This window comes from Ambystoma mexicanum, chromosome 6q (assembly GCF_040938575.1).
Source record: "Ambystoma mexicanum isolate Mex_15411 chromosome 6q, UKY_AmexF1_1, whole genome shotgun sequence".
Classification (NCBI taxonomy): Eukaryota; Metazoa; Chordata; class Amphibia; order Caudata; family Ambystomatidae; genus Ambystoma; species Ambystoma mexicanum.
Genome location: NC_090937.1, coordinates 356,110,751 through 356,135,124, shown reverse-complemented (window position 1 = coordinate 356,135,124; position 24,374 = coordinate 356,110,751). Strand labels below are relative to the sequence as shown.

Sequence of the window (24,374 nt, the reverse complement as noted above, 5' to 3'; positions counted from 1 at the left end):
GAGATTGGCAGAAGAAGCAGGAGAAGATAAGAGGGTGGACAGGATGTCCTGAATTTTAGAGATGAGGTGAGAGGCCAGGGCCATACAGAGGGCCTAGGAAGGAACAGGAGAGGTAGAGACTACAGCAGGATTGGCACGCTCCTTGCAGATTTTTGCAGAGTTCTGCCGAGTTATTAGATGCCACAGAAATGCAGACTTGTATGTGAGCTCTCTTCTTAGTGAGGACAGAGAGTCAGTATTGCCTTTGGAGCAGGAGGCAGGCCAGTTTGTCAACAAGGAGCCAACCATTTCCTCTCAGCAATCCTACATTTACGTTTAAGGGTGACGAGATCTGAGTCGTACCTGGAGTTACACTTGGCATTAGGCTTCATGCAGATCCTCATAACCGGGGTAAGTACATCGAGAGCATCGAAGATAGCAGAGTGGAGCATGTAAAGAGATGTGTCAGGATGTGAGTCATCCAGAGATGCAGAAGGTGGTGAGAAAGAGGCAGCGAAAGCCTCAACTGACACACGCTTCATGGGTCGAATGACTGAGAAGGTGGGTGGCAGTGTGGGGGTAGGCTTGGCCTGAGGGGTGGAGAGAGAGAGAGAGATGAGAGAGGAGAAAGTGATGAGAGGGTTAGAGAGGGGGAGGTCTGAGGAGATCAGAACATTGAGAGTGTGCCCTGTAGAGTGAGTCGGGCCAGAGGGAAGAATAGAGAGAGAGAGAGAGAGAGAGAGAAAGAGAGTGAGAGAGTGAGAGAGTGAGAGAGTGAGAGAGTGAGAGAGAGAGTCGCAGAGGTCGCAAAAGAGTCCTGTGGTTGGACAGGAGGCATCCAGATAGATGTTGAAATCTCCGAAGAGAAGGAGTTGAGTGGTTGAGGCCTGGAAGGACGAGGAGAGGTCTGCACACTCGGATAGGAAGGAGGTGATCACACCAGGTGGCCGGTAGATAGTGGCAACCATGAGATAGTGGCCAGGAAAGAGAGAAAACCTACAGACAACACATTCGAAGGAGGAGTAGGCCTGCATAGGAAAGATAAAGGAAGGGATCCACTCCGGAAAGATCAGGGCTACACCCCCACCAGGTCGGTTGGCTCTGGGCGCGGAGAGAATCTTGTAGCCATCAGGAAGGAGAGTGTCAAAGCTTGTGACAGAGCTGGCCGTGAACCATGTCTCAGTGAGACAGAGGACATCAAGTTCTAGTTCTTCCAGGAGACGGCAGATGTCATAGGGGTGTTTGACAGCTGAGCGAGAGTTAATAGTGGCGAGGTGGAGAAGGTTGCCATCCTTGAAAGAGTTCCGGCGAGGGGTACAAATTAGAGGTAATCCCTGCGGAGGTGCAGAAGGAGCCCGAGTGGGGATGGAGGAAGAAGGAGGAGGAGGAGAGAGCAAGGTAGCCGGGGAAGAGGAAGAGGGCAGAGGGTGGAGGCAAGGAAGCCAAAGAAGGGAGAGAGGGCACTGCAGGAGATGAAAGGAAATTGATATGTTGCTGGAAATGTCTATCAAAGAGGCAGAGGTTGGCCTGAGGTCCTTGGACGAGGACGGTGCCATTCAGGTAGACATTAATGATGACCTTAGAGGAGTGGAAGGAATCCAGGAGTGCCTCCCATTGGATGCCACCATTAATGGGAGAGGAAGAGAAAGGAGAGAGCACAGAGACCATATGAAGAGTCCATAGATCTGGTGAGGGAATGACAAAGAGGATGTCAGCGAGGGTCTGTCTGGAGGAAGCGCTGGTGTAGGTATCAGCGATAGGAAGGCCAGGATTGGAGACCAGGATATCCTTTTTAAACTTCTTTCTCCTAGACTTAGTGAGAAGTGTAGGATAGTCGATGGTGAAACATTTGGAGAAGATAGGGGAGACAGAGCGAGCCATTGGGTGATGTGGAGGAGGCGGGAAGAGGAGAGTGAGGAGGGTAGGTGGGGAAAGCAGAAGGGTGGAGACACGAGGGGGGTTCCAAGCAGAAGAGACAAACAAGACACGAACAGCAGGACAGAAAGAGACACAGTGCAGTGACTTGGCCAAGATAAATTAAAAATAAACAAAATAAACAGGAACGGAATGAAATGCAATGCGGCCACTGGGCACAACTAGGTTCAAATTTAAACAGGCAGGATGAAAATGCAATGAGGCCACTGGACAAAACTAGGTTCAAATTTAAACAGGCAGGATGAAAATGCAATGAGGCCACTGGGCAAAGAAAGTTCAAAGTTCAATTTTGGCTAGGCACGGTGAAAGAATACAATGCAGCAGCTGGGAGTGCAAAGTGGGACAGCCACATGTGTGGGTGAAGAGGTTAGATGAAGTAGGTGAGGGAACAACTACAGAGTTAAAGATCGAGGGTCCATTGAGTTCAGGTGTCCAGGATGTATGAAGTTCACCCCAGCCTTCATGAACAAATGGGGGGTACAAGGGGACCCCAGACCCAGCCAGGCAGCGGACAGGGCCTTAGATGTGGGCCTTTGAGGAAGGGCCGGCTCTCGCCTCCCGGTGCCACTCATTAGCTCATGAAGAGAAGAATGGCCAATGTTGTGAACTCCAGCAGGAACATGGAAGGACATCAGTGCAGCAACATTAAAGATGCCGCCATCTTGGACAAGGCCATGTGCAGCAGGGCCAGTGCGGAATAAAAAGAGAAAGCCCTTTTCTTTTAGCGCATCGACTTCACAATGGGTGCTAGATGTTGCAAAACACGCCGTAATACAAATTAGATTCAAACAGTCTTTTCATTTCAGTGCGTGTCATGCGCGGCAAAGATTGCTAGAAATGCAATAAAAAAACAATTAAAATTATTACCAAGATGCAGGGGCCAGTGGGCAGCGCAGCATGAGCCTCAATGGCTTACCTCCAGTAAGGTGTCCTCTGTGCCAGAAGTCGAGCGTGCATGTGCGCCGGAGCGCAAGGATCCGCTGTTGCACGATGAGAACAAAGATAGGAAAGGCAGGGAGGCTGTTCCAGAAGGAGGTCCTAGCTGAGGATAGAGATCTGCCCCCAACTCTCTGCTTGGAGAAGCATCTGACCCTCATAGAGTTGGAGGTGGATGAGCGGAGAGCTCGAGACGGAAAATGTTTAGGAAGAGAAAGTTGGAAGTAGAGCTGTCCCAGGCCCCAGAAAGCCTTGTTGAAGATGCACAGGGTCTTGAACTTGATCCTTGCAGGCAAGGGGGACCAGTGAAGACATTTCAGGGCTGGAGAGAAACGATCCCTGGGCTTGAGGCCAAGGACAAATCTTGCAGTCCTGTTCTGGATAAGCTGCAAAGATTGACGAGTGGAGGCAGGCAAATTTAGAAAGAGGCAGTTGCAGTAGTCAAGCCTAGAGGGGACCAGAGCTCAGGAGACAATGACCTTCTGGGGGCAAGTGAGAAAAAGAAGAATACCTCTGGGGAGGTGCAGATGATAGTTTTACTTCTTATTGACGTCAGAGATGTAAGGAGAGGGTGGAGTCAGAAATGAAACCAAGGTTTTTAGCCTCAAAGGAAGGCGCAGAGTGGGCAGCCAGAGAGAGAGAGAGAGAGAAAGAGAAAGAGAGAGAGAGAGAGAGGAAAGGAGGGAGCAGGTGTCCCAATGAGGAGGATCTCAGTCTTACTGGCACTAAGCCAGATATTGTTGTATTACAGCCAGACAGTCTGATATGAGAGAAGGAGAAGAGGTGGCTGAGGGGAGCTGGAAAGATCTGGGTGTCATCCGCATAACACTGAAAATTGGGAACAGAAAGTAGCGATGCAGTGGGCAAGAGGTGCCAAGTAGCGGTTGAAAAGCCAGGAAGAGAGGTTAAACCCCTGGGGAACACAACAAGTAGAGAGGGAGAAAGAAGAGAGGAGAGACCCTAGTTGGACCTGGGAGGGTCGGGGGTTAAAAAGGAGGTCAACCAGACCAGGGCCTGACCAGTGATACCCAGGTTGTCACGGAGGCGATTGAGCAGGATGCCATGGTTGACAGTATCGAAAGCAGAGGATAGATCGAGGAGAATGAGGACAGAAGGGAGATTAGAGTCAAGATTGGGGAGCAGGTCTTCACAGGTCTTCCGTAGAGCAGTTTCCATGCTTCTGGTAGCTCTGAAGCCAGACTGGTGGTCGTGGAGACAACCAACAGATTCGGTATGCAGATTAGGCTGGGAGATGGCCAGCTTTTCCAGGAGTTTGTCCAGGAAAGGAGTGATGGAGATCTGGTGATAGTTAGCCGTAGAGATAGGATCAGCCATGGGTTTCTTTGGAAGGATGTGCACAAGGGAGTGCTTGAGGGGGGAGCGGAAAGTTCCAGTGGCAAAGTAGTGATTACAGAAATCGGCCAAGTCTGGAGCAAGGGTGTCAATGTGGTCCTTGATGGTTCTGGATGAGCAGGGGAGAACCTGCTTTGATGAGACTTTCATAGATCTGACTTGTCTAGAAACATGGTCAGGGGTGAACAGGGGAAGGGAGGACAAAGGAGGAGGAGAGATGGCATCAGACAGGCCAGGAGTGGTAGAGGAGGAAGAAGAGGAGGCACAGGAAGAGAGGATGGACTGGATGTCCTGGGTTTTAGTGGTGAAATGAGAAGCCAAGGACATGCAGAGGGCCTGGGTGGGAATAGGAGAGGTAGAGACTGCAGCAGGATTGGCCAGCTCGTTGCCGATTTTGAAAACTTTGTCCGAGTTTTTAGATGCCGCAGAGACGCAGGCTTGTATGTAGGCTCTCTTCTTAGAGAGGACAGAGAGCATGTACTGCCTTTGGAGCAGGCGGCAGGACCGTTTTTCCGGGGGTGTGCCTGATGCCCTCCACTGGAGTTGGCTTGGCCTGAGGAGTTGGGGAGGAAAGGAGAGAGTGATCACTCCGAGAGAGAAGAGCGGTGAGTGGGTTAGAGAAGGGGAGGTCTGAGGAGATCAGAACATCAGGGTGTGCCCTGAAGAGTGAGGCCAGAGGGAAGAATAGAAAAAGAGAGAGAGAGAGATAGATATATATATATATAGAGAGAGAGACAGACAGACAGACAGACAGAGAAACAGACAGAGAAACAGACAGAGACAGAGAGAGAGAATTGCAGAGGTTGTGAAAGAGGTTGCATGTGTTTAAAGGGAGCGGGGGATATCCCTGCAAACCCTGCTCCTATTTACCCCATAAATTATCCCCATAAATAATGTTGCCAATGCCGTTTCCCGGCGACTATATATATATGGCAACATTATTTATGGGGATAATATTACCTGATACCGCGAAAGTCTTGAAGAAGGGCTGGTAGCATCCAGGTGGATGTTCAGGTCTCTGACGAGGAGAAGTTGAGAGCTAGAGGCAAGGAGGGAGGAGCAGAGGTCAGCCCACTCGGAGAGGAAGAGGGCGACCTGGCCAGGCGGCTTATAGGTAGTGGCCACAGTGAGAGAGGCCAGGAGAGATAGAGAGCCTACAGACCAGGCATTCCAAGAGGAGTAGTCCTGCTTTGGAATGATAGAAGCTGGGATCCACTGCGGGAAAGTCAAGGCTACACCCCTAGCGTGACGGTTAGTTCTGGGTGCGGAGAAGATCTTGTAGCCATCGGGAAGGACAGTGTCAAAACTCTCCACAGAGCTGGCCATGAATCAAGTCCCGCTGAGACCGAGTACATCCAAATCAAGCTTTTCCAGGAGACGGTAGATGTCAGAGGAATGTTCGACAGCTGAGCGAGAGTTGAGAGTAGCGATGTGGAGCAGGTTGCCACATTTGAAAGGACTTCCGGGGAGGGGTACAGGCCATAGGTACGCCCTGCGGAAGTGTCGAAGGTGCCCGAGGAAGGGCAGAGGAGGAAGGAAAAGAAGGCAGGGTAGTCAGAGAGGAAGAAGAGAGGGCCAGAGGGGTGGCGGAGGAGGAAAGCAACAGGGTGGCCAGAGATGCAGCAGGGGGTGCCGAAGAGGTGCTGAGGAAGGAGGTGGCAGAGGAGCCAGAGAGGGGTAAGAAGGGATAGCAGGAGAATAAAGGAAGTTGATAAGGCGCATGAAGCATCAATCAAAAAGGAGAAGATTGGCCTGAGGGCCCTGGACCAAGACGGTGCCATTTAAGAAGAAATTAATAATGGTTTTAGAGGAGTGCAAGGGGCCCAGGAGGGCCCCCCACCGGGTGCCACCATTAATGGGAGAAGAGGAGAAAGGAGAGAGAACAGAGATCATATGGGGGGTCCATAGACCTGGAGAGGGAACGACAAAGAGTATGTCGGTAAGGGTCTGTCTGGAGGAAGCACTAGTGTAGGTATCAATACCGATTCATCTGTTGCTGATGGATAAGAGCCTCATTTGGCAGCTATAACCATTATTTTCCAGGTCAATTAAAATAGACTCATACACAATTAATTCTACTTTCTCATTCTGCCATCCCCTAGTACTACACCTCGTATGGGAAACCCCCTTTACTTTGTCACATACACTTACTTTGTCATACATTTACTTTGCAATGCCTTTACTTTGCCTGCATCTTCACATTGTAATGGATGAGATTATGGATAGCGTAATATCAAGGGGTAACGGTGAAGAATATGGGGTAAAAAAGCAGGGGCTCCAGGGGGTCTTCCCCTGCAATGAAACAGTAAAGACATTGTATGCACTCACAGAGGTTCATTTACCTTATCATTTAAAATGCAAAATTCCTACCAAACAAACCCACTTTCGGGCTGAATACACCAAATGGTAACTAAGGACTAGTGATACCTTTGCTATCATTTACTCTTGAAAATCTTTCCCATTAATAGTGTCCTGCACTTCAGTATGCAACCAGCTTCGCCATCAGGAATCCTCATAGACTGTAGCCATCCTCTGCTTTCCTATGCTTGCCTGGCAGGCCCCTCTGAAATCGAAGAGGCTTTAAAAGCTGTGTCAGGCATGCACAACTTCACAACTGTCTGTATATAACCGTTGTGGTGGTCAGAAGAAGGACACATATGCTTTGAGGACATTTCCACTGGTTTGTTTATTAAATAATAAGTATAAAGCCTATCTCTCCCTATTGCTATGTAGGTGTTCCCTGCCTATGTAAGTAACTAAGGTGCTCGTCAGTCATCAGAAAGTCTGAAATAAATCAGTTCGCTGTCCAAAAACTAGGTCTAATTGACCCTACCACTATTCCAAGCAAATTAAATCCGATCAGGAGGATGTCTCCCTTCTCCTGATTGTTTTATGGCAATGTCTCTTCTTCTCTTTACAATTCCCTTTTAGTAGGATATACTTAAATAGTCTCTTGTCACTTCCTGTATCAGTTGTTGCCACTCCTTTACAATGTGTTTGGGTCTTTCTTCCCTTTTAGTATATGTCTCCAATACTCCCTTTTTGGTGTCTTTATGCTTCTCCAATTCAGGTTGCTACACCCTTTTGTGTTTGTTACTATATACCTTTTAGCTGTGAAATGTTTTCTAGGCTCTGAGGGGGCTCTCCTCAGGTAGTTTACTCTGGGTATCTCTTTCCTTTAGTCGTTCCCTTGGCTTTTCTTCCCATTCAAAGAATTCCCTCTCTTATATTCTCTACTCTTTACTTCTTGGCTTAGGAGCTATTTGCCCCTCTTCCCAGGGAATTTGTACCCCGGTGCTTGAGATCTTTTTTTCCACCTTAATACAATTCCACTTTATCGACCTTAAATTCCAGGTCTCCTCAATTCTACTAGGACGAGTTTCTCCTGCTTCATAACCATTTACCAACAGGCTCCCGGTTCTCCCAGTTACCTTTTGATTCTACAGGGGAATGTCATTGGAGCATGTACTGGCTTGGCTTCTCTTTGGTTGCTCCGCTTCTCTATCTTCTCGACTCCACCGGTTTCCCGCTCTCGGTCCTCTTTCCAGAGGACGGTTATGGCTGTGGGTAAGCCGATGTCTCACCGTTTCCTCCGTGTTGTGGTTTCGGCACCGTTGGACGGGAGCCACACCACAACCAGGATTTTAATTCCCATCTCCTCTACTTCTCACTTCGTGTAAACGCTGGGTCTCCAGCATTTCGTTCTTGCGTTCAGGCCACTTCTGAAAGTTACAGGCTCTGTGGCACCGCCTCTCACAGGTGTGATGCGATCAGGGGACTTTCCCTACTTATGCTCTCCGCTCTATCTCTTGACTTCGCCTCTTCTCTGCATGTGGTGCTCTCTCTTCAGTCTACTCATCACAGTTTTAGGGAGGTCTCCCATTAAAGAGACAGATCCTCTGTCTTGTTCGCAAATGTATATTTTAGTTTTGTCTTCTGTAAAGTCCATGGCATTTATAGTGTTCATCGTATCTGACAGTCCAATGTATGCCACTATGGGAAATAGTTTAGGGAGTTCCTCCCCAGAACAGGAGTTCTTGTCCCCCAAGGGGGGTGTCTCTCCCCGTGAGGTCATACTTGCCCAGACCCCTATCAAAGGTCTTGTGAAAGTGGGCTCACCTCCTTAGCCACGCTCACCTCCCTAGCCACAAAGGGGGAGGCGTACCCTTGGGGATAAGGGACGAAATACCTTGATTCATCAAACAGTATAACAGTACTTCATGACAGAGAGTGGAAGGATGGGAATTTGAAAACAAGGGACAGAGTAAGAAGACGTTAGAGCTCACAATTTATTTAATTGTTATATCCTATTTCAGTCTATTTTCAGGGAGAATCAAACAATTGATATCAAGCTGATCAGACTGTCCACACCTGCGTATGTGGCTTGCCAGCATCTGCATAACAGGAGCTGCACAAAATATATCATGCTCACTATACAGTACTCATAACTTCTCTGCTCTACTTAAATATACTCTGCTCCGACAGAGCCTCCACATTTTCCCTCAACTTGCAGGGGCACAAGTCCAATCAGCCTAGCCCAGAAACCCCTTTAAAGACTGTGTAGGCTTCACAAGTCCCACAAGCAAACAGATTGGCTGTGCACAGAACTGTATAGCTGGCACTCATTGCTGTGTGTTTGTGGTTCAGGGGATGCGCTTGCCTACATCTCAGCGCTACACATGTGGGTCAGTATTGAGTAAATGCTTGCCCCAATGCTGTGCATGTGTGTGTGTGTGTGTGTGTGTGTGTGTGTGTTTGTGATGTGTGTGCACCTTGTTGTCTAAGTGGTGTGTGTGCATGTGAATCTCAGTACTACATGCCCATGTGGCTCAGTGCTGCATGCATGCAGGTGTCGCAGTGCTGCATGTTCTTCACATTGCTGTGCGTACGTGTCTCTTAATGCTATGTATGCATGCCTCAGTCCTGTGCTCTTATGTATGTCTGTGATGCACACGTGTGCCTCAGTGCTACATGTGTGTGTGCCGCATTGATGCATGTGCTCCTGTGATGTTCATGCACTCATGTGCCACAATGCTGCATGTTTGTGTGTGGGTGTGTGTGTCAGTGTTGTCTGTTTGATGTGTTTTAGTGCTGCACATGCTTGTTTATCAGTGCTGAATAAGTGCATGCCTCAATGATGCATGTGTGCTTGTCCCAGTGCTGCATGTGTGCATATATGTATCTATGTTTCAATGCACACGTCAGTGTTGTGCACACATAGGTGTGTGTCTCAACATTGTGCATTCATGCTTGTTTCAGGACTGTGCACCTGTGTGTTTCTGTGATGGGGTGCTTGTGTCTCAGTGCTGTGCATGCATGTGTCTCCCAGAGCTGCAGATCTCAGTGCTGCTCTCACGGGTGGCTCAGTGCTGCTTGTGCATGTCTATGTGAGTGATGCATGGGCATGTCTTCTCAGTGCTGCTTGTATGCGTGTGTCTTTGCACTGTGCACCTGTGTGGTGTCTCAGTGCTGTGCACTTGTGTGTGACTCTCTGACACATGCTGTAAGGAACTCATGGTGGCAACAGTAAAGACAGACACAAGTGATAACAGTTAAAGGGTGTTTATTAAACAGTATAGGTAGGTTGGAAAAATGCCTAATCTAAACCTAAATCTAAGATGGGAGCAAGCTTAGCTCATCAAACAATAATACGGCAGTGCAAGTGGTGTCTTGTCAAAATAAAAGGGCCTATACTATAAAAACCTATTGCCAATCCTTACGCTAAATACAAAAATAAGTGTGGGATAGTGTTCATAAGAAAGAAGGAAGTGTTCTTAAATAATAAGTCAGGATGTGGTAGTCAGGTCTCCCTTCCCCATGTTTTCAGTACGGGACAAGGTAAGACTTTGGAGCACAACACGTGCTCAAGCTTTCCCAGCACGAGCTAACAGCTCCACTTTCAGCAATCAGGACCTTCAGTGGTTAAGTCTCTTTTCTACATAAAAGTATCTGACCTCCGTAGACCTGATGTATCCAAATAATAAACAAAGAGTTCTGTTTTCACCTATACCGAGGTGATGCCTTTTCCACCCCTGGATCGCCCTCTTCCATGCTCGGACCCTTCTCTATTTTTAGCATCCTTCTGCCGGGTTCACTCATGTCAACACACTGTATTTCGGAACATTAGACTTCACCCCCTTCAAATAGGCATCCCTCTTTCGGGTTCACTCTTGCCAATCTTGCCAATTGTGCCTTTCTCCTTCAACTCTTACGATGCAGGATTTATTTCCCTTTTCTTCACAATAATCTGTCGGCCAAAGACTTTCAACTGTACAGAGGATTTTACAAGACCCCTGTATGACCACTTTGACCCCCTTTTTCGCCTTTCAGGTTATGGTAGTTTTAACAATTGGGTAATCACCCCGAGTTTCCTGAGTGAGCACCCACAGGGTGCCAGACTCCTCTGTTGCTGGTTTTCCCCCTTCTAGCATCAATAGCTCTTTATGCTTTCACAGTTCAATTAGCCACTTGCTACTTTTCATTCAACACAGTTCACTTTCTTATCAACTCTCCCCTCGACTCACCAGCTGTGATGAACTGCTTGGCTTTCTTTCTCTTTGGAGTCAAGGTTAGTACCACAGAGACAAGTGTCTCTCCCCAGCTTGGTTATCAGTGGAGGGTCTCGTGTACCGTTGACATCTGCTGCAACACACGCTGGCTATTGTTTGCGGTTTTACGATTCCTTCTGTGGAGGTTTCACAGGCTTTGGTCGGAAAGGGCAAGGTCGCTTCTCTCCTTGTCACCCTCTCGGTATGCACCGTCTTTCTCCTCCTCTTGAACTGCTGTGCTCGTAGTGTGCTCTTGTGTTCCACCTTTTATGCCTGTGGAGAAGGGAAAGGGCTATCAGGTGTGTGTGGTTCTGGTCAATTGCTTGACTTTGCCTGACCCTGGTGTTGGGATATGTCAGGTAAATGGCTCGAGCGTTAGTCTGTCATCCGTCGTAATATGCGAAAAGTGTTTGCGTCAAAAAAAAGGGGAGGGGTAAAGTGTTTGTTTATCCTACGTGGTAGGTTGGGGAAGAGTTGTCATAAGAAGGGGGATGCCTTGTCTCACCCGTCGGAGTCCCACTTCCACTACCCAAGGACCCTCCATCCAGGTGATCCTCCCTCACTGGTCCACCCTCATAAACTGGATCCAATAGTGATGGTTGTGTCCTGGCCACCTGGATGACAGACCCCCGGGGACTAATCAGGCAGACACCTTCAGGTTTCTCACAATGCACATGCATGGCTCACTGCGGTATGCACATTTTCTCAGTGCGGTTTGTGTGCACCTCAGTATTGCATACAAGTGTGTCTCAGTGCTGTATGCATCTGTTTTCTCTCTGTGCTGTGCATGTGTGCATTAGTGCTGCATGTGTGCACCAGTGTTTGTCCCTACTGTACGCCTCTGTCTCAGTACTACATGTACATGTGTCACAGTGCTGCATGTAAGTGCTTCTCATAGCTGTGTGCATGGTATGTGTATTAGTGCATAATGCATTTGTGTCTGTCAATGCTGTACTCCTTTGTATGTATCAGTGCATCATATGTGTCTCACTGCTGCACACTAGAACCTCATTGATGTAGATGTATGTGTCCAAGAGCTGCATTTGTTTGTGTGTCCAAGTGCTGCACACATTTATCTCTCAGTGCTACTTCCACATGTATCTCGATGCTGCACACCTACATATGTCTTAGTGCTGTGTGTGCATATCGCTTGGTGATATGCATGTGAATGTCTCATAGTGCTGGCCACACATGCATATTTCAGTGCTGCACACTTTTGTGCGTGTGTTTCAGTGTTACTTGTACATTTGTGTCTCAGTGTTGCATGTATATGTCAGTGCTACACCCATGTGTCTCAGTACTGAACTTGCATGTGTCTCAGTGCTGTCCATCTGTGTGTGTGCTGTGCATGCATGGGTAAGGTGTGCGTCCCGTTGGGTGTAGGAGAACCACCAAGGTGGGGTTACAAAACAACTCTAAATTAGCCACCTGTAGGGATCCTGAGAAATGAACACACACCTTACTGCACCCATGTACGAATATGTGACTAAGTGGGTATAATCTGTGACTGAAAAGAAAAAAAACTCCCAGAAACGTGTATTACTCGGTGTGCACCTCTATACCGCTATCTAGTCACTCCTGTATGTTACCAAGCGTGAAATAAAACTCTAACTCGTGAGGATGTTTGATCTAATGAAAGGCTTTTAAATCTTTGGCATACTGGATAAATAATCCAATAACATTAATACATTGGCTTTTTTTTTCTTTGGGCGTCATTCGAACATAAATAGATGAATAAATAACGAGCATAATTTCATGGTCAATGGATGGGTGGCACATATAATCATAAATAAATAGCATCGCTTCATGGACAATTGATGAGTAGCACATATATATTGTACCTGCATAAATAAATAGCATCGCTTCATGGACAATGGATGAGTGGCACATATATATTGAACCCGCATAAATAAATAGCATCGCTTCATGGACAATGGATGAGTGGCACATATATATTGAACCCGCATAAATAAATAGCATCACTTCATGAACAATGGATGAGTGGCACATATATATTGAACCTGCATAAATAAATAGCATCACTTCATGAACAATGGATGAGTGGCACATATATATTGAACCTGCATAAATAAATAGCATCACTTCATGAACAATGGATGAGTGGCACATATATATTGTACCTGCATAAATAAATAGCATCGCTTCATGGACAATGGATGAGTGGCACATATATATTGAACCTGCATAAATAAATAGCATCACTTCATGAACAATGGATGAGTGGCACATATATATTGAACCTGCATAAATAAATAGCATCACTTCATGAACAATGGATGAGTGGCACATATATATTGAACCTGCATAAATAAATAGCATCACTTCATGAACAATGGATGAGTGGCACATATATATTGAACCTGCATAAATAAATAGCATCACTTCATGAACAATGGATGAGTGGCACATATATATTGAACCTGCATAAATAAATAGCATCACTTCATGAACAATGGATGAGTGGCACATATATATTGAACCTGCATAAATAAATAGCATCGCTTCATGAACAATGGATGAGTGGCACATATATATTGAACCTGCATAAATAAATAGCATCGCTTCATGAACAATGGATGAGTGGCACATATATATTGAACCTGCATAAATAAATAGCATCGCTTCATGGACAATGGATGAGTGGCACATATATATTGAACCTGCATAAATAAATAGCATCGCTTCATGGACAATGGATGAGTGGCACATATATATTGAACCTGCATAAATAAATAGCATCACTTCATGGACAATGGATGAGTGGCACATATATATTGAACCTGCATAAATAAATAGCATCACTTCATGGACAATGGATGAGTGGCACATATATATTGAACCTGCATAAATAAATAGCATCACTTCATGAACAATGGATGAGTGGCACATATATATTGAACCTGCATAAATAAATAGCATCACTTCATGAACAATGGATGAGTGGCACATATATATTGAACCTGCATAAATAAATAGCATCACTTCATGAACAATGGATGAGTGGCACATATATATTGAACCTGCATAAATAAATAGCATCACTTCATGAACAATGGATGAGTGGCACATATATATTGAACCTGCATAAATAAATAGCATCACTTCATGAACAATGGATGAGTGGCACATATATATTGAACCCGCATAAATAAATACGTATTTAATAGGAAATACTGCACCGTAGCCTGTAGTGCTGAGTGCAGTGGAAGAAGAAACCATTAATTTATGTGCGTAAATTCATATAGCGCCTAATTACTTAAACTGACAGGCCCTGGTAACAGATGCCTTTGGGAGAAATGACAGGTTAGTAAATCCATACAGAAGACATTAATTTAAAACCAGAAGGGCCAATGAAACAGTAAATTTGGCATGTAGTGTATAATGCTTTCCCTTGTCCTGTAGGCCAATAGCCATGCCACACCTCATTTGCCAACTCCTGAACCCTGCGTCCATCCAGGAAGGCTGGATATGCTGGGGAGGCCTGCTAACTAAAGTCCCTTTAACTCAATGCCCCAAAGCCTAAGCTTGACACAAAACTAGTGGCGTGAGTACGCCTGCCACACAAAGCAAACATTGACCTACAAAAATGGACTACATATATAATTGCTGGCCAGCAAACAAAACTTTCAGCTATCTAGTCTCGAAGTACTGGTGTCCGGGTAGGCTTAGGGGAGAAGCGTCCCCATTTAAATTTGCATGCTCTCATTTGTGCCTGAGAGCCTTAGCACCTCTAGTTCCAACACAAGTGGGACTGTAGTAGCCATTACCACGAGATGGGGAACTGTAAACCCAACCTTAACTGCAGACAACTCTGCTTCCAGGAGGAAAATTGCCTTGGATTACTTTTCACTCCGAAACTCAAGGTGAATGAAACCTCATGGGGGAGCCTTATGAGCGAAAGTAAAGCTCCCGGCATAACCCTGACCAAGAGTGAGATGTGGTTGTTTTCTTATGTTATTAACAGAATGATTATCCCAAACACAAACGCACACCCCCCCTAGTGGGGCAAATGCCTTAAATCGTCTCCTGCGTTAATGCTCCAGCGCTATATAAATATCCCAGGGACACAACACTTAGAATGAGGCAATGTACTTTATAACCGCGTACACCTAGATTACATTATGTATACACATTCAATGGTTATGAAGTGTATAATCACACCCCATATGAACGCCCGACGCGGAGAGACTGAGAGAAACTTTGGAGGGGGATTTAACCTGTGAACTAATGGCTACTCAGATTGGAACAAATGATATGGAATTTAGTTTGTATGAGCCCTGATTTGAAAAGGACACTGATGTGTTGAAACATGTGTTATCCTAAAGGGCACTGATGTTTATTTAGTTTACACAAACCAGACTGTAAACATACAAACAAGTTCACCTACAATAAGCCTGGCGCACGTTTTTTCTAGAGTGTGGCGAGTCAGTCCATAGATACGCAAGAGGACTGTAATCCATAAAAGAAGCCACCCTGAGCAACAAAAAAAACAAAAATGCGTCACCAGCCTGCTTGCCATACTTCACACGGAGTCTGACACACAGGCTGTGCACATTCGCAAACTTACCCTCACACAGGAACAGTAAATATACCACGGGCGGCGCACATCCACCAACTCCCCCTCACAATGGAACGGAAAACGTCTTTCTTTTTTTCTCTCTGTTTATATAAATGTGACCCCCGGCTGTGCACACAGCTCCAAAGCCTCATACAAAACTGGGCATAACAATATATTGTTAGCTTTTGGGAGTTTGTTTTTCGGTGTAATCTCCTTTCCGCTTACCTTAATGTGGGTATAAAGTCACCCACCCCAGGGATAATGGTAATCGCGTGCCCGATGGGAAGATAAAATGGGCTTAACTTGCTACCACCACTGGGCTTGCAGGCCTAGACCCCAGACCGAGTCAGGCACCGCAGCAGTAACCTGTGGCAGCAGTGCTTTGGCTGGTCTGTCTCCTTTTCCCAGGAAGGAGAGAACACAGCAAAACAGGCTGACGGGACATGCCAGGGGCCGCATGCCAGCCCGGAGAAAACACAAACGTCTTCCCTGGCCCTTTCGTCCTCTGCTCTCTCTCCCTCAGCGAACTTGCTCTTTTTGTCCCTTGGGTCCGTGTACCTGTCTCCCCCGACAGGGGAGCTCTATCACCAATTGAGGTAAACTCACCTCAGGAGCGCACCGGTCCCCCCTGCGGGCGGACAGAACCAATGCCCACCATTTTAAAAAAGAGTGACCATGCTCAGACTGAGACAGAGAAAATAAAATACAGACTGGCACCTGACAAAACGTATACCCAGGTTGACATGTCAAAGTGAAATAACATGAACGCACATTTATTTAATCACATAATAAACAAAACTATCTAGCAGAGTTTACACTTTGAGTTTACATTTTTTTTCTTCTCAATAACCAGTCTATGACTGTCCCTGAATTTATTACAGGGTTACACATGCTTTTCAGTACTGTAAATACATCTGTCTCAGTACAGCTCCTGTGTCTATGAGTACTGCACACATGTGTGTTACAGTGCTGTGCAGGCATTTGTGCCTCAGTGATGTGTGTGTGTATGCATGTGCAGCTCGGTCTACATGTCTGTGCGTATGTCAGTGATACCCAAGCATGTGTGCCTCACTGATGCATATGTGTCAAATTGTTTTGTTTGTGTATTCCACTCAGTGCTACGTGCACATGTAAGTCTCAGTGTTGGAAGTATGTGTGTCTCAGTGCATGTGTATTTGAGTGCAATGTACACATGTGTGACTCCGTGCTGTGCATGTTTGGCAGTGCTACATGCATGCACTTGTGTGTATCATTGCTGTACACTTGTGTGCTTCTGTGCTGTGCATGTGTGTGCTGATACTGCATGTGCATATGTCTATAGTCTCAGTGCTGTGCAAATGGGGTTTTCTATGTGCATGTGGGTATGGGTGGCTTAGTGCTTTGTGCAAAGTAGCGTCTTGGTGCTACCTGCAATACGTTGTGCATCTTAATGCTGCATGTACAAGTGTGTCTCAGTGCTGCATGTGTCAGTGCTGCACACATGCATGGGTGTGCCTTAGCACTCTGCACATGTGTCTCTCTCAGTGCTATTCATGTGTCTAAGTGCTACATGCAGGTGTGTCTCTGTGCTGTGTGCATGCATATTTGTCACTGTTTCACTCGTATGTGTGTGTCTCTGTGTGGTGCATGTGTGTGCCTCAGATTACCCAATGACGAAACTTTCCTACCATTCATACCAGGGGGGGAGTTGAGGGGAGGGGCTTCCTCCTTCAGAAATAAGTTTCAACACTACAATCCCTCCAGAACATTAAGGTCCGGCAATACTGTACTAGTCCCCAACTTCCACAAGAAACGACAAGGAGGATCCTCTTTTGAAGTTCTGGCCATGAAACTGTGGAACACCCTACCCATACCTCTCTGCCTGGAAGTGAACCACCTACCTTTCAGGAAACGACTCAAGAATTGCCTTTAGGCCAACAACTATGAAAGAAATAAAAGATAATAGCAACTGACCAAAAGCTGCGCACCAGAAATGTGGGCTACTTGACAATGAGCAATTGCAAAACTCTTGTCACTACCATCTGTGGGAAACCAATTTCATTGATGAATACTCTGCTGCATGAAAGTCGTCTGCACCTGAATCTCAGTGAAGTCTACAACCAACAGCCAGAAAGCAGCACCCTAAAGCCCCTCGCCCCTGAAACTCCATCATACCCCTCCACTAACCCCTTACTATATCAGTGCAGTGTGTATGTGTGTCAGTTCTGTGCCCGCATGTGTGTTTCAATGTTGAATGTATTTCTTGATGCTGCACACATGCGTTTGTGACTCAGCGATGCCTGAGCACATGCATGTCTCACTGTTGTGTGCATGTAAGCATCTCAGTGTATTTTCATGTGTGTGTACATGTCTATGTCTCAGGGGTGCATGTATACATGTATCTCTGTAGAATGCATGTGTCTCAGTGTTGTGCACACTCATGCATCTCAGTACTGCTTGCATTCATGTGTCTCAGTGCTGTATGCATCTGTGTGTCACAGTGGTACCTGCGTAGGCGTGCGTAGTGCTTCAGGAATTTGTGTCTTTGTGTTGCTTGCATGGATGTCAGTGCTGTTATGTGCCAATATGTGTTTGAATTCTGAACACATGTGTGTCTTAGTGCTGTGTGCATGTGTGCATCTCAGTGTGCTGTCATGTGTGCCTCAGTAATGTACATGTCTTTTTCTCAGTGGTGCACGCATACATGTATCTCAGAAGTATGCACGTGTCTCAGTGCTGTGCACATTCCTGCATTCATGTGTCACGGTGCTCCATGCGTGAGTGTGTGTGTAGTGCTTCAGGTGTTTGTGTCTTAGTGCTGCTTGCATGGGTTCCCATGCTGTTTGTGTGCAAATATATGTCTGAGTGTATTTGTGTCTCAGTGGTGCACATGTGTGTTTCTAATTTCTGCTTCTGCATATGTCACAGTGCTGAAATTCTATGTGTCAGTGCAGCATGGGTATATGCATACGTCAGTGCTGCATGCATGTGCATGTCTCAGTGCTGCAGCAAATGAGTACCTCAGTATTGCACAGGCGTGTGTCTCAATGTTGCACATATGTAATGGTGTCTCAGCAATGCATGCACATGTACGCCTTAGTTCTGCGTGTGCCTTTGTGACCTAATGCTGTGTACGTGTGTGTCTTAGTGGTGCAAACACACATGTATCTCACTGGTTTTTGTGCATGTGAGTTGAGGTGGTGAGTGCACATGTGCTTCTCAGAGCTGTGCATGAGTATGTGCTTAGATGCTGCCTGCACATGTCTATTTCAATGTTGCATGTGCATGTGCCTGTGTCCGAGTGCTGTGCTTGTGTGTATGCATCAGTGCTGCACACAAGTAATTGTCTTAGTGCTTCACACGTGTCACTGCTGCATGCGTTCATGTGTCTCAGTCCTGAGCATGTGTGCCACAATGCTTCACACATATGTCTTTTTGTGCCATGTGTGCCAGTTAGTGCTGCATGCACCTCTGTTTCTTAGTGCTACATGCATGTGTGTTGTAGAACTGTACATTTGTGCCAACACGACATTTATACATGCGTCTCAGTGCTGCAAGAGCATATGTCACAGTGATGGGTGAGCATCTGTGTGTGACAGTGCTCCACATACAGACATGTCTCTCAGTTCTGGGCATGCACATGTGTTTCTCAGTGCTGTGTTCACATATCTCACAGTGCTGAAAGTGCTGCAATTACACATGTGTTCCAGTCATGTGTATGTGTGTCAATTCTGCACATACATGTCTCAGTGGTGCATGTGCATGCAAATCTGTCTCAGGTCTGTACAAGTGTGTGTGTGTCAGGGCATTGCATGTGTGAAAGTATCAGTGCTGTGTGCATATATACATGTTAGTGCTGCACAGACTCATGAGTGTATCAGTGATTAGCGCATGTCTGTGATTCATTGATCTCATTCCTGCAGCACACGTGTGTGTGTCTCAGTGCTGTGCATGCATATATGACTCAGCAATGTGCATGTCTGTCTTGGTGGTGCATCCATGCATGAATTTCCTTGGTGTGTAGGAGTGTGCCTCAGTGCTGTGCATTTCCATTTCCCTCAGTGCCGGTTGCACACATGCATCTAGGTCTTGCATGCACCTGTGTTTCTGAATGCTGTGTGTGTGTGTCTCAGTGCTGAATTTGTGGGTGTCAGTGTTGCAAGTGTGTCAGTATGTGCCTCCATGCTGAGTGCATGTGTGTCCCAGTACTGCACAATTATGTTCTTGGTGCTGCGTGTGTCTCAGTTCTGCAAGTGTGTGTGGCTCACTTCTGCATGAGCACATGTATCTCAGTGCTGCATGAATGTGCATGTCCCAACGGCGTGCTTCTTATTAAATGGCATGTGCCCTTCACTGAAGTTTCTAACAATGTTACTTTTTTTCCAAATCGAAGTGTGTTTCAGTGCTATGGGCTTTTCAATCAGGGGCGTTGCTAGGGGGGGGGGGCTAGGGGGGCTATAGCCCCTGGTCTTTTGGTTGTAGCCACTGATAGAATGTCAGGAGCTACAGCCAAAAGACTAGCTAGCCCCCAGTCCCAACAGTTCCAACATCAGCTTAGCCCCGGGTCTTTTCCAGACCTAGCAACTCCCCTGCTGCCCAATACTCGACGTGATTCCTGACAAGCTTCTTTCCTGTGTTACGTTTCCATTGTTGTTTCCATGCCACATGTGAATCAATGCTGCCAGTGTTTTACTGTGAAACAGGTTTGTAGGGAAAATCCTGTGCTCCTTCACATACAATGATAGTTTGTAACAATGTGACATTTTCTGAAAGTACGTGTGTTGCAACGAGTAATGCATGTGTGTCCTGCAGTGCTATCTTTCTCTTCCGTGTTAATGTTCCATTACTGTCTCTAAGGATTTCTTTTGACGCGTCATATGCTAGGTTACACTGCATCACACGCTCAGTGGACATTTATGAATATATATCAATACACTCTTTTTCATATTTTGGTGCAAATATCCAGTAGGAGGATAATGTTTGTGTCAAAAATCTAGAAAATCAAACTGGACAATTTTAGATGTGCACCCCACAAGCATGTTTTTTGTGCGTCTAATGAAAGCCCAGTGTATGTATGCATGCGTGTAAGTAGGAGATTTTTATGGCGCAAGCCTAGCTAGAAAGGAATTAAGGTTTGCGGGAGGTGGAGGGAAAGGGGGCTGGGGTCTGTTTTAAGGTGTGTAGGAGGTAGAGGGAAACAGTGGTTGTCTTATCGGTCTATGGTCCTCATTTGTCCATGAAGTGGTCATTAAAGAGCAGGGTTATTGGATCATTCCTGGATTGCAGGAGGGAGGAAGCCAGCCAGATGTTAGCACACAGGTTGTTCCAGAGAGTAGGAGGATAGCAGGAAAATGTTTCTTTTCTGGCCCTTTTCTTCTTGGATTCCAGGCGGGTGAAATCTTGGCTTCTGTTGCTGCTTTGACACCTCCTGAGACGGTCATTTTTGCATAATGGTGTCTTGGACATTACAGCATTGTAGGTGGTGCACACTGTCTTATAAGTGATGCAAGCTTGGAGGGGTAACCAGTGAAGTTCCCTTAAAGTGAGGGAACTGTGGTTGAATGTATTCAGTCCTGTAATGAGGCATTCTGCAGTGTGTTGGACCACTCTCACAGAGTTCAGAGTGGTGGATGGGAATACCTAGGGGGGTGTTGCCACCATCGAGATGGGCGAAAACCATCATCTAGATAATGGATCTGAAGTCTAAAGCGGGGATGCAGGGCTTGATTTGGCACAGGAGGGAAAGCTGGTATCTTGCGGTTTGCTTCTTCCTGGTAATGGTTGCTTTAAAGGAAAGGTTGCAATCGATGGTTTGGCTGAGGGACTTTGCCCTAGGTATTAGTAAGGGGAGAAGCGATTGAGATCCACCTTTGCCAGCAAGTTTTGAACTTGGGTGTATTTGATGGTGCCCGCGAAGAGGGTGAACTCTGTATTGATAGGGTTGAGTTTCAAGTAGACACTTGCCATACATCCTTGTGCGTTGGAGAGTCAGCACTTCAACTGGTAAATGTCATTGAGGAAGTTAACATTCAGGTACAGCTGTGTGTCATCAGACTACTGGTCGATTTTGATGTAGAATGTGTCAAAAAAGGCATCCAAGGACTCCGTGTAGAGGTTGAAGATGACAAGAGAGAGGATGGAGCCTTGTGGAACTCCACAGGTCACTGGGCATTGGTGGGATCTGCGTGCTCCCACCTGAACAAGCTAATGTCATTTTTTAAGGTAGGAGTCAAACCATCAAAGGACTGTGACTTTGAATTCAATGCGGCATGACAGTGTGTTGAGTAGCGCTTTGTGACCATATCGAATGCGGCAGAGGGGTCAAGCAGGACTAGGAGGCATGGCTCTCACTTGTCCATGATGAGGAGTGCCTTATCAATTACCTGGATGGTGGCAGTGTCTCGATGCTTCATCCTTGTCGGATGCTAGACAAGCATTTGTGAAGTAGGTTGTGATGGACAATCTTTTTGTGTAGTAGGATTGTGATGGTCTTTTTGATGATCTTGACAATGAATTGCAGATGGGCATAGGGTGGTAGTTTGCTAGGTCACCTGGGTCAAGTGTGGGCTCCTTTAGTAGGGGTAGGAATTGGCCTTTTTTGACTGTGTCACGGAAGGTGCCTTGCATGACCGAAGCGTTGGTAGTGTGGGGATTATTTCAAGCCTTTCCCTTTGCTACTCATCAGGATGGAGGCTGGAAGATGCTGTCCTCTTAGGGGGCCTTGGGTGATGCAAGGATGTTTGTGAGTTTTTCTGTTGTTGGGGTCTTTTCGTCATTTTTTTTTTCACATGAAAAGGTTGAAGAACCTTCTCCACAAATGTTTGGATCTGGCTGGACAAGTTTGTATTTGATGAACTTTCATGGATAAAGGGAAAGGTTAGAGAGGGAAACATGTTTTTATTCTCCAATGGAAAGTGTCATGGAACATTAACTAACCTTGTCACTACTGCAACATCATGAGATAGTGACCAAGGGAATGAGGGCCACAGAGATTATTTAAACACAAGAGCCGACAGGACACCTTAAGTGAAAACCCTTTTAAAATCTCCAAAAGCTGAAGGTGACTTTGTAGTTCTTTGGAGATACTGCATAAGATCCAAGCAGAAAGAAAAATATTTAGCAAATTCTGGTGGCTGGTGTGCAATGCGTCCAACTCCAGATGTACATGCACACTGGGTGAGAGTGGATGATAAACAGGGTCATTTTACACAATCTATGTTGTAAAAGATATAAATGCTGCCTGCAATGAATGCTTTGCCAATGGCATTTAGGGGATCATTTTAATTAAAACCGTAAATTGCATGGAGGGGGACCCGTTACGTTTGCCACCTCCATGCAGTTTCAGTCATTTGCACTACCATGAGCAAAACAGAGAATTAAATGCAGTCGTAATGGCCTGTATGCCTTTGGTTTTGCACTTCAGAGCAGCAGCTACAATGGATTCCAATTGGATTCACCTGCTTTTAGCTGGTGCAAAAAGCAGGCAGATTCTATAGCAATCCAAAGCATTTGCACCAGTATGAAAATTGCATGCTAGTGTAAATACTTGCACATTTGTACATCAGAGAGGATGGGGGTGGCAGAAACCGTAGTTCTGTTCGGTGCCACCTCTCCACCATGCAAATCAAATAAAATATGGTTTAGTGTAAAAAGAATGCGCAAACATTTTACGCATGTGTGATCTGGAATCCTAGTGCTTTTGTTGCACGCCTGCAGGAAAATCGTATGCAGGCGTCCAACGAAGAGGTTTTACAGATGGAGCAGGAAGGAGGAGCAGGAAACGAATTCCTCGTTCCATCTCCTACTCTGCCTGCAACATATTTTCAAATACGAGCGAGACCATTTTACAGCTTAGTTTATCACTCTAGGCCCATGAAAATGTCCCCCAGGACACCCAAAGTAAGGTTGTTCTCCTTGCGTCCCATGCACTTGCGCGACCTGAATAACACCTGGCCTAGTAGGATCGTTGTCTCTGTCTTCCCTCTGTTCCCCCTCCCTTGCCTCATCGCGCCTTGATACACTTGTGTATAGGCGCGTTAGAAATGCCATATCATATCATTTGCATCTGTTCAATGCAGAATACGGAGCCCGGGACTAACGCTGCCCAACCACCATTTGGGATCTGGCGGATTTACTGCCAGAATGAGTGGTGGCGATGCTATCAGATTTTGGCGGGAGAGTGTTCATGATAATGTTCAACATTTCTCTTCATGCTCCTCAGAAAAGAATTGACAAAATGTTGAGTTTGTATACTATTAAAAAATATTTAAATTTCTTGTGGTGACAACAACATTCCAAAAGATTGCTGTATCAGTTTTGTTTAGGTATAAAACTACATCTGTAGACTTTTGACGTTTATAATGCTATTTGAACCATTGGGCTATGCGTTGAAGTGTGTCTTTTTTACTTTGAAACATGCCTTTGTTAATTAAAAAAAAGTGTTTTAATAAAAAATGCATCCTTACAGTATAAAATGGTTTTGATAAATGTCTTTTTTAATCCCTATACAAATGTTTTGCAGCTTCACGAATACGCCGGAGCCAGTAATGACTACTTTTTAAAGAAACTGTGTGAATTTCATGGAGACTCTTAAGTAATCTTGCATGCTTGGACCTGAACGGAATTCCACCCCTGAAGACAGCAGCATTATGTCGACTGTGTTCAGAACTAGCTGCAGCAATGTTTCTTGAATATGAAGATATACAAACAACATGCAGATATTTTAATAAAGAATAAAGTAACTTGCACCTGGATACCTGTTTGTTTTTGAACGTCAGTCCTTTTTGACAACGCACTGTCAACTCTTCACTGACCTAATGAGTTTCACTTGTGAAAAAGGAGTGTGGTGGTTGCCCCATGGGGAAACTGGATTCCCAATGTGAGCTCTCTTCCCAGCCGCTGACGGTAGGGTTGACGCAAGAACCTATACCCTCCAGGGGAAAGTCACGGTTTTGAGGTGCCCCTCCAACAAAAAAGCAGCAAGGCGTTTGTTGCGTCTCTCCTGGAGGCACCTCAAACACATACCCAAAAGTGCTATACTGTAGCCAGGTCCGTGACTGAAGTGA

General features: G+C 45.9%; 1 protein-coding gene across 1 annotated transcript in view; it reads left to right on the top strand.

Moving 5' to 3' along the window:
- Positions 1–24,062, top strand: part of LOC138516039 (thioredoxin-like) — a 180,561-nt gene extending 156,499 nt beyond the window's left edge. Inside the window, exon 5 of the mRNA XM_069630846.1 lies at positions 23,831–24,062. Within this exon, the coding sequence (XP_069486947.1) occupies positions 23,831–23,902 (72 nt within the window). The 3' untranslated portion in view covers positions 23,903–24,062. The remainder of the gene's footprint in view (positions 1–23,830) is intronic.
- The last annotated feature ends 312 nt before the right edge of the window (positions 24,063–24,374 follow it).